Source organism: Cervus canadensis, chromosome 13 (assembly GCF_019320065.1).
Source record: "Cervus canadensis isolate Bull #8, Minnesota chromosome 13, ASM1932006v1, whole genome shotgun sequence".
Classification (NCBI taxonomy): domain Eukaryota; kingdom Metazoa; phylum Chordata; class Mammalia; order Artiodactyla; family Cervidae; genus Cervus; species Cervus canadensis.
Window position 1 is genome coordinate 29033633 of NC_057398.1, and position 18880 is coordinate 29052512.

Genomic DNA, 18880 nt, shown 5'->3' on the forward strand with positions numbered 1-18880 from the left:
TGGGAGTGGGGTGGGGTGGCTGGGAGGGGGCCTGGACTCTGTTTATGGGGACTGGTGACTTTCTTTGCGACCCCAAGGGCTGTAGCCCATCAGGCTCCTCTGTCCATGGAATTTTCCAGGCAAGAATACTGGAGCAGGTTGTCATTTCCTACTCCAGGGGATCTTCCCCATCCAGGGATTGAATCCACATCTCCTGTGTCTCCTGCATTGGCGGGCAGGTTCTTTACCACTAGCGCCACCTGGGCTTCCTTGTCTGTGGTCTCCTGCAGAGGCTGGGACACCTGTGTTGTCTGGGTAGATGCCCAAATGCTTCCCTGAGAGCTAGACCAGCTCTTCCCCAAGGTTGGAGGGGCCGCAGTGTCGGGGGACAGGGCCTCAGCTTCCCTCCGCCCCCACTCACCCTTCCCTCTCCCTCCCTGTGAGGCTGACAGCCTGCCCACTGGGCGGAGCCCACACCTGGGTTGGGGGTGGGGGGCATCGCTTGAGACAAGGACCTGGTGCAGGGTGTTTATTTGGGGGAAGATGTTTCCTTGGGTGGCTGTTACAGAGTACCACAGACTGGCGGGCTTAAAATTCAGAAATTCAGGGACTTCCCTGGTGGCCCAGCAATCAGCACTCTAAACTTGCGGTACCTTAGCCTGGGTTTGACCCCTGCTTGATGAGGAAGTAAGATCCCACGAGCTGCGAGGCACAGCCAAAAAATAGAAAAAGAAAAAAAATGAAGACTTGGTGCTGTCAGAGTTCTGGGGGCCAGGTGTCCAGGACCCAGATGTGGGCAGGCGGGGCTCCCGAAGGCTGATGGCAAGCCTGCCCCAGGCCTCTGCCCAGCTCCCCGTGCTGCTGGCCATTGCTGGTGCCCCCGGATTGTGGATGCATCACCCCGTCTCCACCTCCGTCATCATGTGAGCTCTCTGTGTGCCCCTCCTCTCCTTGTAAAGGCAGCTCTCATCCGATCTGGGGCCAGTGTGCCCCAGTGTGCTTCATCTTAAGTCATCACAGCCATGAAGACCCTATTTCCAAATACGGTCACATTCTGAGGTTCTGTGTGGAAGTGAACTGGGGGGTCACTGTTTAACCCAGTACAGAGGATGACACCCCAGACACAGGAGCAGGGGTGGGGGGCGCAGAGGTAGAAGGGAAGTGCACAGGTGCTGGACTAGCCTGTGGACCCCTACAAAGCCCTGGGTGTGGGCCCCAAATTGTCCTTTTGAAGAAGGAGAGGCTGGGGCTTCACCACCGACTCCCACCCCCAGGCTGCCTGCCTGCCAGCTGAGTGGCACTATGGACACTCTGGACACTCTGGAGGGCACTTGGGGGGGGCTGCTGTTTACAGCAGCAGGGGCAGCGACAGGCAGTTACCCCCATGGTGCTCACGTCTACCAGGACGGCACTGGTCCATCAAGGTGGTGTCTGTCACAGCAGCAGCAGCAAAAAAAAAAAAAAGCGAGATTTAGTGGAACAAGCCATAGTTGGTGCCGCGGTGCCACCAGCTGGGGCTGTAATCAGCCATCCTCCCCTCCTCCCCTACTGTCCCCAGCCAGCACTTCTGCTTGCTTAGGTCACCTCCTGGAGCAGCGGCCAGACCCTGATCCCCAGGGGAAAGCCTCGGTCCTTTTGCCCTCGCCAGGTGTCTGTCTCCGTGGCCCACCCTGTGCCCACAGGCCGTGGGAGCCCGAGAGGTGAATCCTGTAAAATTGAAAGAGTGCCACTCAGATTTCTGCCTGGGGCAGGGGAGAGGGACTCTCCACCTGCCACTGTCACCAATGTTTTTTGACTTACCCTTGGGCAGGGCTAGCGGCCACCACAGTCCACTGGCACCTTTGATGGATGCGGAGCTGGTACCTCTGTGAACCAGGGTGCCTTCTCTGTCACTTGGTTTAGGGGCTCAGCCCCCCATGAGGCCACCAATTCGAGCTGAGCCAACCTGTCTGTGCCACGGCATCCAGGTAGCTCTTAACGTTAACTTCTTCACCCTTGAGACTCACTTGGTGCTAAACTGCAGTGACCGTCCCCACTGTTGCTGAACAGGGCTGTGCTAACTTGGCAACCTCAGCAGGCAGTGGGCAGCTCCTGGCGTGTCAGCACCCGCATTCCGAGATTAGGCACCCAGCCCCCCACCTTGAGGGCCTGGTCGCACTCTGGGAGCCGCTTTCATATGTGAACCAGTCTTCATGCCAGAGGTTCTGCTCACCCCAGACACTCCCCAGCTGGGCTTTAGCACCAGGTCAGAGGGTCCAGAGGGCAGGATGCCCTCACCCCAGCCCAGACCACAAGGTCTATGAGCCAGGGCTGCGGTTTCCTTGAGGCCCCTCCTCCCATTGCCATAACTGCACTCTCGTTGCCTGGATGGCTACAGGCTGCAGGGCTCTGCTCTCTCAGGACCCCAGGGTGTGTTTTCCCATCCACATGGCCACTCAGGCCAGTGCACCTTGCACTCCTTGGCAGCCCTGCACCCTCTTGATCACACTTTCTTGTTGTTTCAGTGAAAGGCCTGTCTCCTAGACCCTCTTGGGGGCCCAGCAGGTGGTGGTTCCAGTGGATTCATCCTCACAGTGCCTCCTGCTCCCCACCCCTGAGTCTTCAAGCTCCTCACACACAGCCCAGGGTCTCCACCATCATATCCCAGCTTCAGGGAGCTGCCCCAACTGTACAAGGTGCCACCTCCCTTGGATGGTCCACCCCAGTCATAGGTGAGCACTCACATCAATAAAGCTGTCCCCTTTCCAGCCTTACATCCACCCCATCCCCATTCCAACATACTGGAGACGGAAGGCGGGGGGAGGGGGGCAGATTCTGAAGAGCATGAGATAGTGGGGTGAATCGTGTCCCCCAGAAGATGCCTTAAGACCTCTTTGTGGCACCTGTGAGAGTGACATTGGGAAAAGGGTCTCAGAAGATGCAGTTAAGATGCAGGTTTAGAGGAAGTCCTGCTGGATTAGGGTGGGCCCAAGACCCACCCCCCACAACCTCAGTGAAGGAGAGGACACAGTGAGATGGGATAGAGGCAGGGAGGCATCCACAGGCCAAGGAGCCTGAGGGAGGGGCTGGCAGGGGTTCTCCCTGGAGAAGCTTCCAGCCTGCCCCACTCTCACCGCGGACTTCTGCCCTCGACCGTGGGAACAGAGTTCTGCTGTTTTCAAGACTCCCTAGTCCGTGGTCCTTTGTTACAGCAGCAGTCCTCAACCTTTCTGGCACCAGGGACTGGTTTTGTGGAAGATGATTTCTTCCACAGAGAAGGAGTTGGTTTCAGGATGATTCTCACAAGGAGCAGGCAAACTAGATCCCTCATGTGAGCAAGTCACAGTTCACAGTAGTGTTTCCACTCTTTGAGGGTCTGATGCTGCCACGGATCTGACAGGAGGCAGAGCTCCCCATATGAGCGATGGGGAGCAGCTGTGAACCCAGACAAAGCTTCACTCCCTCCCCTGCCTGCCACTCACCTCCCGCTGTGCAGCCCGGCTCCTAACAGAACCAGTACTGGTCTAGGGGTCTAGGGATTGGGAACCCCGGATTACAGCATCCATAGGAATCTCATACGGCAAGCACCCTTTGACAAAGATATTGTTGCTGAGTCACTCAGTTGTGTCTGACTCTTTGGGACCCCATGGACTGTAGCCCCCCAGGCTCCTCTCTCCATGGGATTTCCCAGGCAAGAATATTGGAGTGGGTTTTCATTCCCTTCTCCAGGGAATCTTCCTGACCCAGGGATGAAACCTGCATCTCCTGCATTGGAAGGGGGGTTCTTTACTGCTGAGCCACCTGGGAACCCTGCATGTATTTTTAGGGACTCCCAAACAAGGGCGATACGATTAGGGGTACAAGACCCTCAGGTGGACTCACTTATATGGACCGTGAACCTCAGGCCTATGCCTCCAGTCCAGGTCTGGATCTTAGCACAAGGCCTGGCAAGGGCTCAGGTCAGCCCTCTTGAGGGTCAAGGACTGGACCCGGGGCCTGATGTGACATCAGTACCGCCTGCCCTCCAACTGCAGGAGATGGGGTGACCTGGAGAACTTGCTGGCTCTCCCTGCCCCCAAGGCCGCAGCTGGCTCTGGACACAGCAGCGGGAGGTGTGCAAGCCCCTTCTCACCTCCCACATCCAACAGCAGAGCTGGACCCTTGGTGTCACCCTCGAGCAGCAACCCCAGGTCTCTTCCAGGACCCAGCAGTGCATCAGCCTCAAGGACCTCAGTATGTGCAGTGACCTTGGGAAGTGACGCCAGGAGGCAGGAGCAAGCTGGGGCTGGGGGGAGATGGAGGGAAAGCTGAGAGTGTGGTCTCCATCCCCGGAGCCCCTGAAGGGCCCCTCGCCACTGCCCTCTGAGGGTGATCAGCTGGGTCTCTTACCCCTGGCCAAGGGCCGCCCCTAGGGATGTTAACCCCCACCCTTTCAGGCTGCCCCATCCCGGGCCGAGCAGGTCAGAGCAAGTCCCAGGTGGGACAGTTGTGGAGACAGGGCACTGGCTGTGTGCCCAGGGACTGTCCACCTGCTGCTGAGGATGGAGGCGAGCTGAGGGGACCTGGCTGAGAGCCAAGAGCCCCCAAAACTAGGAGGTTCTGGATTTCTTGTGTCACAGGTAACGTTTGCAGGGAAAATGAACGTGTTTTCTCCTGTGCCCACCCTCTACTCCCCGCCCAGTGTGGCTCCTTGGTTGAGAAGTCCTAGAACATGGAGGCTGCAGTGTGGGCTCCTGACCCAGTGACTCTCACGTAAACTTGGGAGATGACTCACCCACCCGGGGACCCTCAGCTGTTAAGTAGGAGATGACGGTGTGTGGTCATTGTGAATGTGAACTGCTGTGAATAATAAAAAGAACCTGCAACAGTGCTTGCAGCCTGCTTCGTTCAGTTGCTGTTGAGTTGCTAAGTTGTGCCTGACTCTTTTGCAACCCTGTGGACGGCAGCCCACCAGGCTCTACTCAGTAGGTGCTATTTAACAGTTGTTGTTGCCCAAGGGCACCCATCTGCCAGGCTGGGAGGCGATTAGCCAGGTGGAGGAGACCGGCAGGAGAGCTTGGCTAGTGCTTGGGTTTGTTGTTGTTGTTTAGTCATGTCCAACTCTTTGCGACCCCATAGACTGCAGCATGCCAGGTTCCCCTGTCCTTCACTATCTCCTGGAGTTTGCTCAAACTCATGTCCACTCAGTCGGTGATGCCATCCAACCATCTCATCCTCTGTCTCCCCCTTCTCCTCCTGCCTTCAATCTCTCCCAGCATCAGTGTCTTTTCTGAGTCGGCTCTTTGCATCAGGTGGTCAAAGAGCTTGGAGCTGCAGCTACATCCTGTCTTTCCAATGAATATTCAGGGTAGATTTCCTTTAGGACTGACTGGTTTGATCTCCTTGCAGTCCAAGGGACTCTCAAGAGTCTTCTCCAACACCGCAGTTCAAAAGCATCAATTCTTGGATGTTCAGCCTTCTTTATGGTCCAACTCTTACATCTGTACATGGCTACTGGAAAAACTATAGCCTTGACTGTTCTTCACTTTGTGACTAGTCACTTTGTATCTACTACTTCCCTTCACAAAGTGACTATTCACCACTTTGTCAGCAAAGGGATGTTTCTGCTTTTAAACACTAAGTTTGTCATAGCTTTTCTTCCAAGAAGCAAGTGTCTTTTAAATTCATGGCTGCAGTCACCATCCACAGTGATTTGGGTTTAGACACTCGAAATAGGGTTTGCAGTGAAGACAGTGGACTTGCAATCTGGGCTGTCTTGAAAATTCCCTGAAGACTTTTAGCTCCTGTCTAGCAGAGCAAGGGCACCTCCAGGAGATGTTGGCCTCTTCCTCAGAGGGGGCTGCACTGCCCTCTGAAGAAGGATTGGTCCTGAAAAATGGGGGAGCCCCCTCTCCCAGCCTGGGAAGGTTTACTCCCATTTCCTGCTGGGAGGCCACTCTCCTTGGGGCTCAGGTCTCTGCACCTCTTAGGACCAAGGTGCCACCTGCCTGTCGCCCTGCAGGGTCTCTCCAAGGAGGCCTGTGCCCACTCAGCGTGCATCAACCCCTTGAGAGAAGCAGGTTGTCTGCCTAGTATAAACACCTGGGTTCCTGGAGCTCAGGTTCATCTCCTGTAAGGGACCCACTGTGCATGCAGCGCTCACCAGGGCTGCCTCCCTCAGGTGCCCACTGGGGGGCCCAGGTGCCCGAGTTCCTGGATGGGGTGGCCGTGGGTGTCAAGTCCTCAGCCTGGGGAGCCTGCAGCCCCACTCTGCTGGGTACAAGGGGCCCAGGCCTGGCCTTCATGGGTCCTGGGAACTCTCTGGCCAGGCTTCCTCTCAGAGTTACCCTGAGGCACCAGGCTGGGGGGTCAGCGGGGGCATGGAGGGGCCCGCCTTCAATCTGTGCTAGACCCTCGCAGGGCCTCAGAGTCCCACTCACCCACCTGGGAGGAGTTGCGGAGATGAAGTGCCGTGTGTCCTGAGGGCATCTGTCAACTCCAGCTGCTCTGCCCGGTGAGCGCCACCAGGGGTCCGTGAGGGCTGAGGGTGCAGCTGGCGGTCCCAAGGGGACAGTAGTGAGAGAATCAATTCCTAAGTAGGTTGATAAGAAGTCCAGGGTTCCCGAGGAGGAGTGAGGGGTCTGGGGTTCTTGAGGAAGAGGAAAGAACATTTTTTTTCTGCATTGCTTTGTCTTAGTCAATATAACAGTGTATTTCTCCTTAACAAGAGCCTTCTGACTAATCCTGTTCTCTTAAAATGTATGTTGTGGGAGTGGGTCTGGTAAGACCTGTCTATTGTTAGTTCTAATCTTGTTAATTTAAGATGTATGTTGTGAGAGTGGGTCTGGTAAAAGTATATAAGGCCTTAATAAGGCTAGTAAGTGGGGACACTCTCTGTCCCCCTTCTGATGTCTTGTCAGAAGCTTTCTCTGTCCCTTTTTCAGTTTAATAAAACTCTGCTACACAAAAGCTCTTGAGTGATCAAGCCTGGTCCCTGGTCCTGAAGCTAAATCTTTGGAGATCATGAATCCAACATCATTCACCGTAAGCTATCAGTAGCCAGGGCCGTGCCCGGAGGAGGCTGCTGACCCTGGGTGACGATGAGACCCCAGAGGGTCTTCTCCCTGTGTAGGAAAACACCTTCCTCAGACTGATGCCTGCACACAGCCTGGTTGGAGCTTCCTGCTGGGCAGGGTCCTGCTTGTCCATCTGCTGGCCTGCCTGGGCTACTCGGCAGGGGTGCTGGCGGTGCTGCTCCTGCCTGGCCACGTGTGCTGCATTGCATGTGTGTGTGCATGCCTGAGTGTGCACCTGTCTATCAAAGGGTCACACGGAGCCTGCAGCCAGGCGGGTCACCTCCCACCTTGGACCCTACAGCTGACGGGGGAACGTCTGGTTCGGAACTGTTGGCACTTCCAGTTCTTTCCTTAAAGCAGATCCCCAGGAGCAGAATGACGGGACCTGACGATGCAGGCGTGCTCTGTGCACTTGTCTCTGGAAGGCGGACCCTGCTGCACCTTCCCTGCTGGACGGGGGCCTTCTGCCTGCCCCAAACCCCCACCCCAGGGTTAAGGACAGCAGTTCAGAAGCAATGATGGGCTTCCAGCCTCGCCCGCCCACCTCGGGCTCCCATGGGCCAGGCTCAGTGATGTGGGGGCAGTGCAGCCAGGTGGGTCCTGACGCAGGTGGCCCACTGGGCAAGGGGCTTGGGCGGAGAGCTGGGGACCTGTCCCAGCTCTGCACCACGTCTCCCTGTGACGCCTCGTGGCTAAAATAGCCCTGGCTCAGTATTGCCATGGCGACCGTGCTGGGTGCTGCCTCCCCAGCTCACTTTGGGTTTTAAATATAATCCCAGGCAGCTGAGGGGATGGGGGAGCGGCTGTTTCCCACAGGAGGGGGAGCACCCCTCCCCCACAGTGCTCTGATGGCTCATCTTAGGTCCCGTCCAGTGGGCACATCCAGCCTGAAGGGAGAGATGTGTGTGTGTCCCCACTGGCCTGGGTAGGGCTGGTCTCAGCCCTGAGAACCTGGACAAAGCACTGGCCAATCTGACCTCAGTGTCCCCCTCTGGAGAGAGGCCATGTCCTAGGTAGGTGCCCAGGGCTGAGGCTGGCATAGGGCCTGCCCTGGGGTGCCTTGCCCAGTGATCCTCAGCTGGGTAATGGACAGCGTGAGGTCAGCCATGAGCGTGTGGGACGTGTCTGCTCTGCAGAGACCAGCCCTTGCCAGCAAAGCAGTCGGTGTCCTGCCGGTCCCCCTCCAACCTGGACACAGCCTGGACACTCACCCCCCTACCCTCTCCTCCCACTCCGCTGTCCTGCATCTGCGGACACGGCCTCTCCCAGCACCTCCAGCAGCACATACATGTGGAAACACATGCAGGCCCACAATCACACACCACAGTACACACACACAGACTGTCTGGGTCCACAGACAAGCCTCGTGGTGCCTTCAGACAGGGACCATGAGTGTAACTGGCGGCTGAGCTGAGAACGCATCGCTGTCGGGGGAAGACAGGGCTGATGCCCTCGGAGAGAGAAACCTGCAGGGGCCCCTCCCAGGTGGACTCGTGGTCTGAGCATATGGTGGAGAACATCCTTAGCCCTGAGCCCAGGACTCCCGCCGTGTCCAGCTGCGCCCTCTGCTGGGAACTCGCAACACTGCGCCTGCGGGAAGGCACTCGAGGTGAGGGAGGCCCAGATGCTCCTCCACACTGGCAAGGCACTGGGTCACCATGGTGACCCACCTGATCCAAGTGCCGGCGGTGCTGCGGGAGAGACCCTCAGCGTCACCTGGAAGGAACCCCATCCAGGGTCACAGGTAGGAAACGGTGCCTCTGAGTCTGAGAGACACACAGCTGCCCAGACATACACAGACATGTCTGCATGGACACAGGCATCCTCCCAACCTCCCTGCTCCCCAGGACCTAGGGCCACAGGCTCCTCCACCCCCCACTCCTCACATCCTCAGGTCCCCTGAGCAGGGTCCCTTCCAAGGCTGTGGGCAGACCCTACTGTCTCCTGTCTCTCTGCAAGGTCTGCCCTGCCCTGCGCCACCTGGGTGCAGGCTCTTATCTGCACGGTCAACAGAATGAAGGAGCAGGTGAAATGAATGTTGTCACTGAGCCAGTCTCTCCAGACTGTGAGGTCCCAGACAAGGAAAGGAAGCACTTCAGTTGTCCCCCTGACAGCTGTGTGCCCAATGCCTGTCAGCGGGTGCCTGGGCTTTCCAGTGACCTGTGCGGTCCTCACCTGGCCCTGCTCGGGTCAGTGTCACACCTGAAAGGATGACCAGACCCAACCCCCTACCTTCCAGGCTCAGGGAGATGCCAGCTCTGCCAGTAACCTCTTCCTGGGCTGCCCCAGGGCTGACTTGGCACAAATGTAGCCTGTGAACTTTGCTGAGAAAAGGGTCCCCAGGGGTGGGTGCTGAGACCAGCCCCTCGGATGGGACCACCGACCCCCCAGTGGAGGCCTTTGCTTCTGTCTGATGGGGCTCACTGAGCATAAACTCCACCTGACTTTTACCTTTCACCTAAAAGGTCTCAGTTGTTGATATTATTTCATAAAGAACATTTATCAAAGAAAATAAGGAGGCCAGCCATGCACCAGGGGCAGGGGGCACTCTGTCTTGCTCACCTCCTCCCAAAGGGCCCACAGTGGGTGGGGCGCACATGCAGCAGCCCTGCCCTGGGTCCCAGGTGACAGGAAGGGGCAGAAGGCCCAGTTGGGTTTGGGAGGGGGGTCAGGGTAGGGAGGAGGTCTTCTCTGCCTGCACCTACTGCTGTCAGAGCTCCACAGTGAGCCTCTGTCACTTTTAAAACCAGCTAAAAACAACACACCTTTGTACTTTCCACTTTGGAGATAATACATGTTTGTGATCATGAAAGTTTATGAGATCTTTGTGGAAAATTGGGAAATAGAGAAACTGCCCAGAGGTGAAAAGGACTGGCGCTCAGCAGCCAGGCTGTTCTCAGGTCTGTCTCCGCTGTTCCACACCCAGGCGCCAGGCGAGTCCTCTCATGACGTCATCACACTGCAGCCTGCTGGCAGGTGATCCCCAGAACAGGCCCAGGGTCCAAGGGTACAACTAGCCTCAGAGTTTCCAAGGGGTCTCCACCCACTCACTCATCATTCATTCCAGCTGTGCCAGACGCTGGACACAGCAGTGACTCAGGTTGATAGAGTCCCAGCCCGCCAACCACTGGAACACCCTGTGCCTGTGGCCGGGATGCAGGGTGAACGGTGGACACCAGGCAGGCACACCTGCCTGTCACTCACTGGGGACCAGCCCTATGCCCTCGAGGCCCTGGGGGGTGGGAGACTCAGCGACCTCACCCTCTGGAGGCAGGTCCATTGGCCTGGGCTGCCTGGAGTTGTTTTGCAAAGCTTGTTGGGGGGTGCGGGAGGGGCTCAGGGAAGCGTTCTGGGCATTCTGGACAACCCATGTACCCTCACCAGGGCCTGGGGCTGGTTATGGTCAGAGATCCCCATCCCAGAATAGGCCTTTCCCCTCCCCCAACCCTCATGGAGAACAGAGGCCCCACCCTCCAAACCCACCTGACCCCGAGCAGACAGTGACAGCCCCCACTGGACTTCCTCACCAAGACTGGTGGCCCCAGCTTCCAGCCTCCTGGACGGAGGGTCCCACGTGGCACTCAGGTCTTCAGGCAGAGGCCAGTATCCATGGGGCCACTTGGATGCGGAGGCTCCCATCGCGGCCAGGGCTTCCCTCCTTAGAAAGGGCTCTTGTGTTTGGTGGAGCCTTGGATGGAGCAGGTCCAGGAGATAGTGCCCAGGGAAGGGCCCCGGCTGGCCAGTGCTGCCTTCAGTGGGCATCAAGGACGGGACCCACTGACCCCTCCTCCTCTATCTCCATCCCACTCTGGGGCAGGAACGTGGGGGGAGGGTGCAGTGGGGCATCTTGCCCAAGGCCGCATGCCAGGCTGGGCTGCCGATAGCCCAGGGGACACAGCCCCAGTGCTGGCCATGGGGCCAGGAGAGGGGGGCTGGGGGCTGCATCCCACACTCTCACCCCTGGGCTGCAGCTTCCTGCTCCCTCGGGTGGTGGGCGTGGAGGGGTGCCCATGGGGTGGGGCTGGGAGCAGACTCACACGGGTGTCAGAAATGTTGAGTGGGCGCTGGAAGGAAGTGTGGGTCTGGGCAAAAGTGCCACCATATACACAAAGGCCTGGAGGCGGAGGCAGCTGGGGGCTGGTGGGGATGAACCAGAATGGGGCTGGTGGGAGACAGGGCAGGAAGGCCCGGGGTCCCTAAGGATGACGGGACCACTGCAACTCCTACGTCCAGAAAGATGGACATGGATGGACTTAGGTTTTAGGGAAACAGAAGGCTGATGCAAAAATCCCAGTTGGACCACGTGGCAGCAGTGGATGTAATCACCAAATGGAGGTGACCACCCAGCACCAGGGAACTCTGAGCTGAGAATGGGAAAAGAATGGGTGGGCACCCTGAGATGGAGAAGGGCCTATCTGAGGGAGGCCTGGTGGGATGAGAGATGGCGGGGGCAGGGCGGGTGTGGTCAGCCCAGGGGGCCATCAAGCTCGGGAACGAATCTCGAGCCTTAAGTGGACATGAGCAGCTCAAGGGCCTGAGAAGCACCAAAGGCGGAGGTGGAGGTGGTGGGGGTGCATTTCCAGGCTGCGGGAGGAAGCAGCAGAGGGAGGTGCAGGAGAGGTGGGAGACAGCAGTGTTCAGGGGTGAGTATGCTGCCAGGGGTCAGTTCAGGAAAAAGCAGAGAATTGGCCAGTGTGTGTAAAACACAGGAGTTGACAGTGACAGTGGGGGACGAGGAGGGCTGAGAAAGTGGAGATGAGGCTGCAGACAGTTGTGGGGGGAGGCAGGCGGGGATTATGTTGTAAAGAAGAGCAGAGAAGTGGGCAGGTGGGTGGAGGGGTGTGGTATAGAGAAGGCTTTGTTTTTTTTAGGATGGGGAGTTCAAACCACCCTAACTAGGAGAGAGGTGGGCTGTCAACAGATTTGTGTGTCCATCTCTAGGGAGGACATAGGTTCTACGACCATAGGGACGTGGCTCTTCAGGGACACCCAGCACCGTGTGCTGGGAGGCGCCAGGAAATGTCTGTGGAATGAAAGAGTGAATGAGAAAGCCTCACACTGTCCAGAGGAGGAGTTGTGAGGGCTTAGCCAGGACTGGAGGCGAGAGTCAGAGGTTGCCAACGGGGTGGCGGTGGGGGAGGGGAAGGAGGCAGGCAAGAGGGGGGTGGCCCAGCGGAGGACCGGACTTGATCCGGGAGGCAGGAATGCCGGGTCTGCAGATCCCCGAGCCCGGATGGGTACCTGGTACCCGGCTGAGGTCCCACAAATTGCAGATTTGGGTCCCTGTGGATGCAACCAGTTAAGGTCGTGCTCCTTAGGGAAAATCTCATCCCAAAGTTAAGGGGAATGGGCCCAGGATAGAGGCACCTGGGGGGTGGCGGCGTGGAGAGTGTTCCAAAGAGACAGTCCGGAACAAACTCCCGGTGTTAGTAAGACCCAGAGAGGATGTGGATTCAGAAGCGAAGGTCTCCGGCGGCCTGGACAAACGCAGCCCTTTTGTCCCGGACCGAGGAGTGAACTGAAGCAGAGGGAGCAAGCTAGCGAGCGTAGCCAAACCTTCCGCACGGAGAGGATGGCCGCTGAGTCCGGACCTGCCGGCTGTGACCTTCGCCGGGCTCTCGGCTCTTTGCAGTCTGTCTCCCCGTCTCCAAGCTGGTCGAACGCGGGTCACTCATTCCGAGCGCCGTTCGGAATCCAGGGTCGAAGGGGCGACACGTTGCCGCCGTCCCCTAGCCCAGCAGCTCGCAGACTCGCGCTCACCTGAATTACCCGGACTGTGAGCTCAGACTGCTGGAGTTTCAATTCAGCGAGTCTGAGCTGGAACCTGTATTTCCAACAAGTTCTCGAGACGCTCAGCGCGGGAGCCCACCTGGGAACTGCGGTCCCAGGAGCCCACTACACCCGGGAGCAGACGTGCCGGGCGGGCAGGGGGCGCGCGTGGCCGGGCGGAGCCGGGCCACGCGCGCTCCCATTGGCCGCAGGTGGGGCCGCACCCCTCCCGACAGGTATTCCGCCCCGCGCCCCGCCATTGGGCCGCAGCTGCGGGGTCCCCCGGGGATTGGCCCAGGTGGCGGCCCCACCTCGCCCTCATTGGCCGCAGGTGCCACCGCCCCCGCCCCGGGACCGCCCGCCCCGCCGATTGGCCGCCGGCGGGGCCTCGGGTCGGCCATGTTCGGACACCCCCCGCCCCCGCGAGGCCTGACGCTGGACTCCGTGCGCGCCCCCCAGCGCGCGCCCGCCGGCCGCGCCCCCGCCACTCCCCGCCCCGCCAGCCGCCAAGTTTCTAGAGTTGGCTGGACCCGTGTCCCTCGGTTCGTGCGCCGCGCGCTCCCTTCCGCGTTCCGCCGTCGGCCCCACCTGCGGCCCGGCTCGGCCGCTGGGGCCCCACGCCATGGCCCGAGCGTGCGGGGCGCGGCGCTGACGGCGACCGGCGCAGCGCGCAATGCCCAGCAGGACGGGCCCCAAGATGGACGGGAGCGGCGGCCGTGTCCGCCTAAAGGCGCACTACAGCGGGTAAGCGCGAGCGCCCGACGGCGGGGCTCGGCCGGGGCGGGGGGCGTGCGCGTCGAGGCGGCGCGGCCGAGTGCAGAGCCGGGAGCAGGAAGCTGCCCCCGACCGCACTGGCCGTCGGGGACCGTGCCGCCTCCGCTTCGGGAGGCCGAGGTTTCGGGGCAGCGGGCGGTGGCGCGGGAGGGCGGGGACAGCGAGGCCCCTCCGGGCCCAGGGGGTCCCAGGAGCTTCGGACGCGCCAGCGCTTAGAGACTGCCCTGGGCGATGCGGGCGCACCGGCCTCATTTGGACTTCACAGACGGAAAAGCTTGCGGGCAGGACTGGGTCAGCCTGCACCCGCCCTGCCGCCCCGACCCCGGCTCGGAGTCGCCGGCCCAGCTCCGACCGCCGCTGCCTCTCGGGTCAGCGGATCTCTCCCCGCCCCGACGGGATTGTCCTGGGCTGGAACTTGCCCGGAGGGGCCGGTGGCGCGGAAGACGGGCACCTTGACTCTCCGCGTCCCCGGGCCCCGTGTTGACATTCTCCCTGGGAAGTTGGCCGGTATCGGTGCTCTGGATTTGACCTGCCTCCCTGTGAAATGGGGCGAACCGGCGTCCACAGGGGTCAGTGGCCAGAACCCTGGACCGGCCCCGGGAGCGCTCGCTGGATTCTTGGCGGCTGGACAGCCCTGGTGGGGATGGAGGAGGCTGCAGCCGGCAGCGCTGTGCCGCGGTGTGCACGCAGAGACTGGAGGAGAATGAGGCTATTTGGCTGTTGCAGCTTTCTGCTCCTGTTGGTCTCCAAGAGCCCCCAAATCCGGCGGCTGCCCCTAGGGTCACCTCTGAGGGGTTGGGGGGTGGGGAAGCTGAACGCCACCTGCAGTTGTACTTGGTGGTTGGGCTGTAGGGCCTGGGGAACCCCAGCTCTTGACCTGGAGAGCACACTTTATTTGGGGTGTAGGTCAGGTTGTGCCTGCCCTCTCTGCTGTCCTCAGCCTGACCACCTTGGGAGCGTGGGGGTGGGGTGGGATGGGGTGGTGGGAGGGGAATTGGTGGCGGTACCCTAGAGAATAAGAATTTGTTGGGGGGGATGACTGGCCATCCCACCTGAAGAGGTTGAGGGGTCGTATCTTCTGGCCTGTCAAGGTGGACTGCAGTCTGAAGCTGGTAAGGTGTCAGCTGGGTCCCGGCCTCAGGCCTCCGCTTGTCCGAGAGGGAGGGGTGGCAGTCACACATCAGACAGTCCTCTTTCCTGTCCGGAACCGTGGGATTGAGCAACTAGTGACTGACTGTGAAAATCAGAGCCGATCCTTAGCCAGAGGAAGTCCACACCCGGAGAGGCAGAGGGCAGGTGGGAACCAGACCCCCAGCCCTCCACCCAGGGACCAGTTCCAGTCTGCGCCCGGGGAGGGGAGGGGAGGGGAGGTGGAGGTGGACTCGGCCGGTGTCCCGGCAGTGCTCTGGGAGTGCTGGCCGAGCAGCCTGTTTAGCCACCCCTCCCCATCCGCCCCAAGCTTGGGCCCCTGGAGAGCGCTTTGGTTACCTTGGGAAATGTGACCTGTTGAGTCTGGTTTCCTGGAGATGAGGCCACACCTTACACTCTTCCCTCTTCTTCCCCTTCCAACCTGCGCCCCTTCCTCTCTCCTCCCCAGCCCCCTCCTTTCCTCCCCTCCCCCTCTTTGTTCCTCTTCTTTCCGCCCCACTGAGGCTCCCACCTGTTTATGCCTCCTCCCTCCTTCTGCGTCCACCTTTCTCTTTTCTGCCCCAGGCTGACTGTCCCATCCCTGTCTGAGCTCCTCTCTCTTCCCAGTGCTTTTCCTAAAGGCTGTACACTGTCACCTGGGGAGGGGCCTGGGTTGGGAAACTTAGTCCTCAGGGACGGTAGATCTGACGCAGGCTCCAGAAAGTGTCCACCAGAATCCTCGCTCACTTATCCAAACCCCGAGGTCCAAGTGAAATTTTGTCCCTGCCCTGTGGCCCATGGAGGGAGGTTCTGTTTAAGCACCCAGGCCAGGAGCTGAGGATCAGATACACTGGAGAAGCTACTGTTAAAAATAGGGGTCTTTAGGGCCCCCCCCCCCCAGAATGGCTTCTGCGATTGCCCTTTCCCGTCCCTTCTCCTTCCCATGCCCTCCGGAAGCTTGAGATCAGGGTCACCCCCTTGCGAATGGGGCCTTTGGAGGGTGTGGTCACTGGAGTCTCAGGGGTGTCCTGTGTTTTGGGGGGTTTCCGGGTGATGTGTGCTGAGTTTGGAGACCCTGCTCTGCCTGGTTTTCTGAGATCACAGAAACACCCTGGCTGGATCTTCTTCTCTCCAGCTCAAGCCTGGTTTCCAGAACTCAAAGGTTGGGCTGCATGTGAGGCTTGGGTGGCCCCATGGGTGCTGCCCCTGCCCAGGGCTCTGTCTGAGCTGTTTGCTCAGGAGGCTGCCTGATTCCGGTTTGGGGTGATGCTCGGGGTGGTGGTCAGAGATCTGGTCAGGGAGTGGGACAACCTTTCCCTGCTGTGCTCAGGTTGTGCGGTGGAGGGAAGAGCTAAAGTGCTGTCACTGGGTGATGAGCTCAGAGCCCAGGGGTCCGACCTGGTGTCGGTTGCCTCCAAACCTCTGGGGAGCCATTCTCCTGACCCCTAGGCCCTGAAGCACAGGGCAGGGGGACGAGCTGCCACCTGGGGGTGGAACTGTGGGGGAGGGTCATGGGGCAGGGACAGATCAGGCGATGGGGTGGCAAACTCAGTTCCAGAGCTCCCCGTGGCAGGAGGACTGATGGGTGTGCCGGGTGGCACAGGTACGAGGTCTGGGAGATGTGGTGGGCATGGGAGGGCTTGGTCTCTGGGGCCCCCACTGATGAGCTGTGAGACCCCTCTATGCCTCAGTCACCCCAATTGCCAAGATGCCACAGGCTGTGGTGAGCTTGGGGCCCTGGGGTGGGCGCTGAGGGTCTGAGCAGATGGGGTGGGTTCCAACTGTGTCTCCCCACCCACTCGGGAGTAGGCCATGGGTTGGACACGGGCTGCCATGGGCACCCAGCAGATGGATCTTGGATCTTGGTGGCCCTGGGTCTGTTACCTGGTGGACCGAGAGGCTCTGTCAACACACGTTTGATGGAATTCAGAAGCCAGTGGTGTTAATGCTAAGTGGACCCTGTGTTTCTCTTGTTGGGGGTGTTTCAAAACTTTTTTCAGAGGCTCCCACCCTTGTGGTGTCAGATGTGGGTAAACTTCCCCCTAACTTCAGTGTATCCTGTGTGATTCCTGCCCAGAGTCTCAGCAGACATACGTTTACCCGTGTCAGCACCAGCCTTGCTTTGGGTGGTAGGTGATGTGGGGACAGTGCATGGGGGGGTCTGAACATCCCTCCCTCCCTGTCCTAGGGAGTCGAGTGTTCCCTGGTGCTGACTTGCCTTACCTCTAAAGGCCGTTCTCAAAGGCTAACCATGAATCCCTGGGTTGTCTTCAGCCATCCAGATTTTATCCCAAGTGTGGATGAAAAGATAAAAGGCAGTGGCATTCTGGGACTTGGTTTTCCCAAAAAACTGGGTCTGGAATTATGTTGTGGCCCTACCAAAGGCAATTGTCGAATGGTCTCTCCAGGGTTTCAAGAGGCTGTGGCACTGGGGTAATAAGTTATTCGCCCTCCCCATACCCCCCACCACTTCCCACTTCTCAAAGGTCCCACACCCTGGATACTGTGTGGCCCTGTTGGCACCATCGAGGTATTGGGACGATGTAATGAGGCCTGTGGGCTTGAACTGAACCTTCTGTGTCCAGTTGCACCCACCCCTCCTGGGTGACTGCCTCTTACCCTGTCCCTCTGCCCCTCGGAGGCATGTTCAGGTGCCGGGATGGGTGTTTCTGCAGGGTACTTATGGTGTAATTCACATGGCCTGTGGGCAGTGGTTCCAGGGTTGGGGGGGAGCTGTCATACCCTTGGGGACAACATAGCTTCCTGTATTTGATCAGCAACTTGGTTAGTTGATCATCAGTATTTCATGTGACTTAAACGTGCTCCCTGGTGAAACCTGTGTGTCCTCTCTGCCCAGGGACCTCCTCATCACCAGCCTGGACTCTGCCACCACCTTCGACGAGCTCTGCGCAGAGGTGCGGGAGATGTGCCGGCTGCACCCAGGCCACCCGCTCACCCTTAAGTGGGTGGACAGTGAAGGTGGGCCTGGGGGGTGTGGTGGTCGGGCAGTGTCCCTCTAAACCTGGGCACGGCCCCTTCCCTGGGGAGGTGGACAGTCCTGGGATTATGCTGATTCAAATTAACTAGCTTCCTGTTTCCAGGGAAGAGGCTGTGGCAGGTCACGGAGCAACTAGGGGGGGTGGGGGTGAGGGTCCTTTGGGGGTGGCTGTCCTCTCACAAGGCCAGCTCTGGTGCTGGGCCCCAGGAAGAGGCTGCAGGAGTCCCCCCACCTTGCGTGGGTCCTGACCTTCCTGACCCCCTTCCTCATGTTCTGGGTTTTTCTGGTGGGTGATTTGCTAGCTGAGCTGTGGTTTCTCAGGGAAGTGGGGAGGGGAGGGTGGCCAGCGCCCTAGGGTCCACCTCTCTTTTCCTTTCCCTCCCTCCTCTCCTGTAGCCAGACACACGTCTGAGATGGTGGAAGGTTTGGAAGACAGTTAAGGAGAGCCTGCCCACCAGCTCTCAGCCTGGACATGGGAGTGGAGGAGGGTGGGGGCAGGCAGACCTCTGGCCACGCCCCTTCCCGCTGAAGCCAGGCCACATTGTCCTGGCTGTGGCTGTCCAAGCATCTGTGCTCCTGTCCAGCCTCAGTAGACAAGGAGTCCTTCCTTCTGGTCTAGGACTGGATAGGAATGGTGCTCATTCTCTCCCAGGCCAGGAAACCTGCCCAGCTCAGCTCCCTATGTGGAGCTGTGGGTGACTTCATTGCCATTCTGGGGCTCGTTGGTTCTGACTTGGGCCTTTGGGTTGGGGGGTGACTCACTCTGGGACCGGCCAACTCTGCCCTGGGCGGCTGGTCACCAGCAGCAACACTTTGCCCTTCCAAAGTTGGGTGCCCACCACCGTGAACCCCTTTGCCTTGGGCCTGCAGTGGCCTCAGCTGTGTCTCTTGTCCGCCTAGGTGACCCCTGCACTGTGTCCTCCCAGATGGAGCTGGAGGAGGCCTTCCGCCTGTCCTGTCAACACAAGGACGAAGGGCTCACCCTTCACGGTCAGTGCTGGCCAGTGGGTGGTCTGGGGGTGGGGGTGGGCACTTGGGCACTTTGTCAGACCAGAAGCCACACAGATCACAGTTTAAGATCTTAGGATGCAGAGGATTTGAGAATGTGGAACAGGAAGCAATTTGGTTTTATTTTTTGCTCTTAGGTCTCATTATCCCAGATAAAAACTGCTCTTACTTGCTAGGAGTCAGTAAGGTG

General features: G+C 59.3%; 2 protein-coding genes across 6 annotated transcripts in view; one reads left to right on the plus strand and one right to left on the minus strand.

Moving 5' to 3' along the window:
* Nucleotides 1–505: 505 nt before the first annotated feature.
* On the minus strand, nucleotides 506–14070 carry LOC122452073 (uncharacterized protein DKFZp434B061-like). 5 transcript variants are annotated; one of them, XM_043485396.1, is made up of 4 exons: nucleotides 12570–12926; nucleotides 10541–10671; nucleotides 6382–6490; nucleotides 506–1410 (listed from the first exon to the last, which is right to left on the minus strand). In XM_043485396.1, the coding sequence occupies exons 1-4, from the start codon at nucleotides 12686–12688 to the stop codon at nucleotides 1377–1379; spliced, it is 393 nt and encodes a 130-aa protein (XP_043341331.1). In that variant the 5' UTR covers nucleotides 12689–12926; the 3' UTR covers nucleotides 506–1376. The 5 variants fall into 5 exon arrangements, 3 of the variants coding, with proteins under 3 accessions (XP_043341331.1, XP_043341330.1, XP_043341329.1); XM_043485395.1 differs by lacking the exon at nucleotides 506–1410 and adding an exon at nucleotides 14008–14070 and having other exon boundaries at nucleotides 5348–6490; nucleotides 12570–12837; XM_043485394.1 differs by lacking the exon at nucleotides 506–1410 and having other exon boundaries at nucleotides 5348–6490.
* Nucleotides 13229–18880, plus strand: part of PRKCZ (protein kinase C zeta) — a 98243-nt gene continuing 92591 nt past the window's right edge. Inside the window, exons 1-3 of the mRNA XM_043485392.1 lie at nucleotides 13229–13526; nucleotides 17542–17663; nucleotides 18583–18672. Of these exons, the coding sequence (XP_043341327.1) occupies nucleotides 13456–13526; nucleotides 17542–17663; nucleotides 18583–18672 (283 nt within the window). The 5' untranslated portion in view covers nucleotides 13229–13455. The remainder of the gene's footprint in view (nucleotides 13527–17541; nucleotides 17664–18582; nucleotides 18673–18880) is intronic.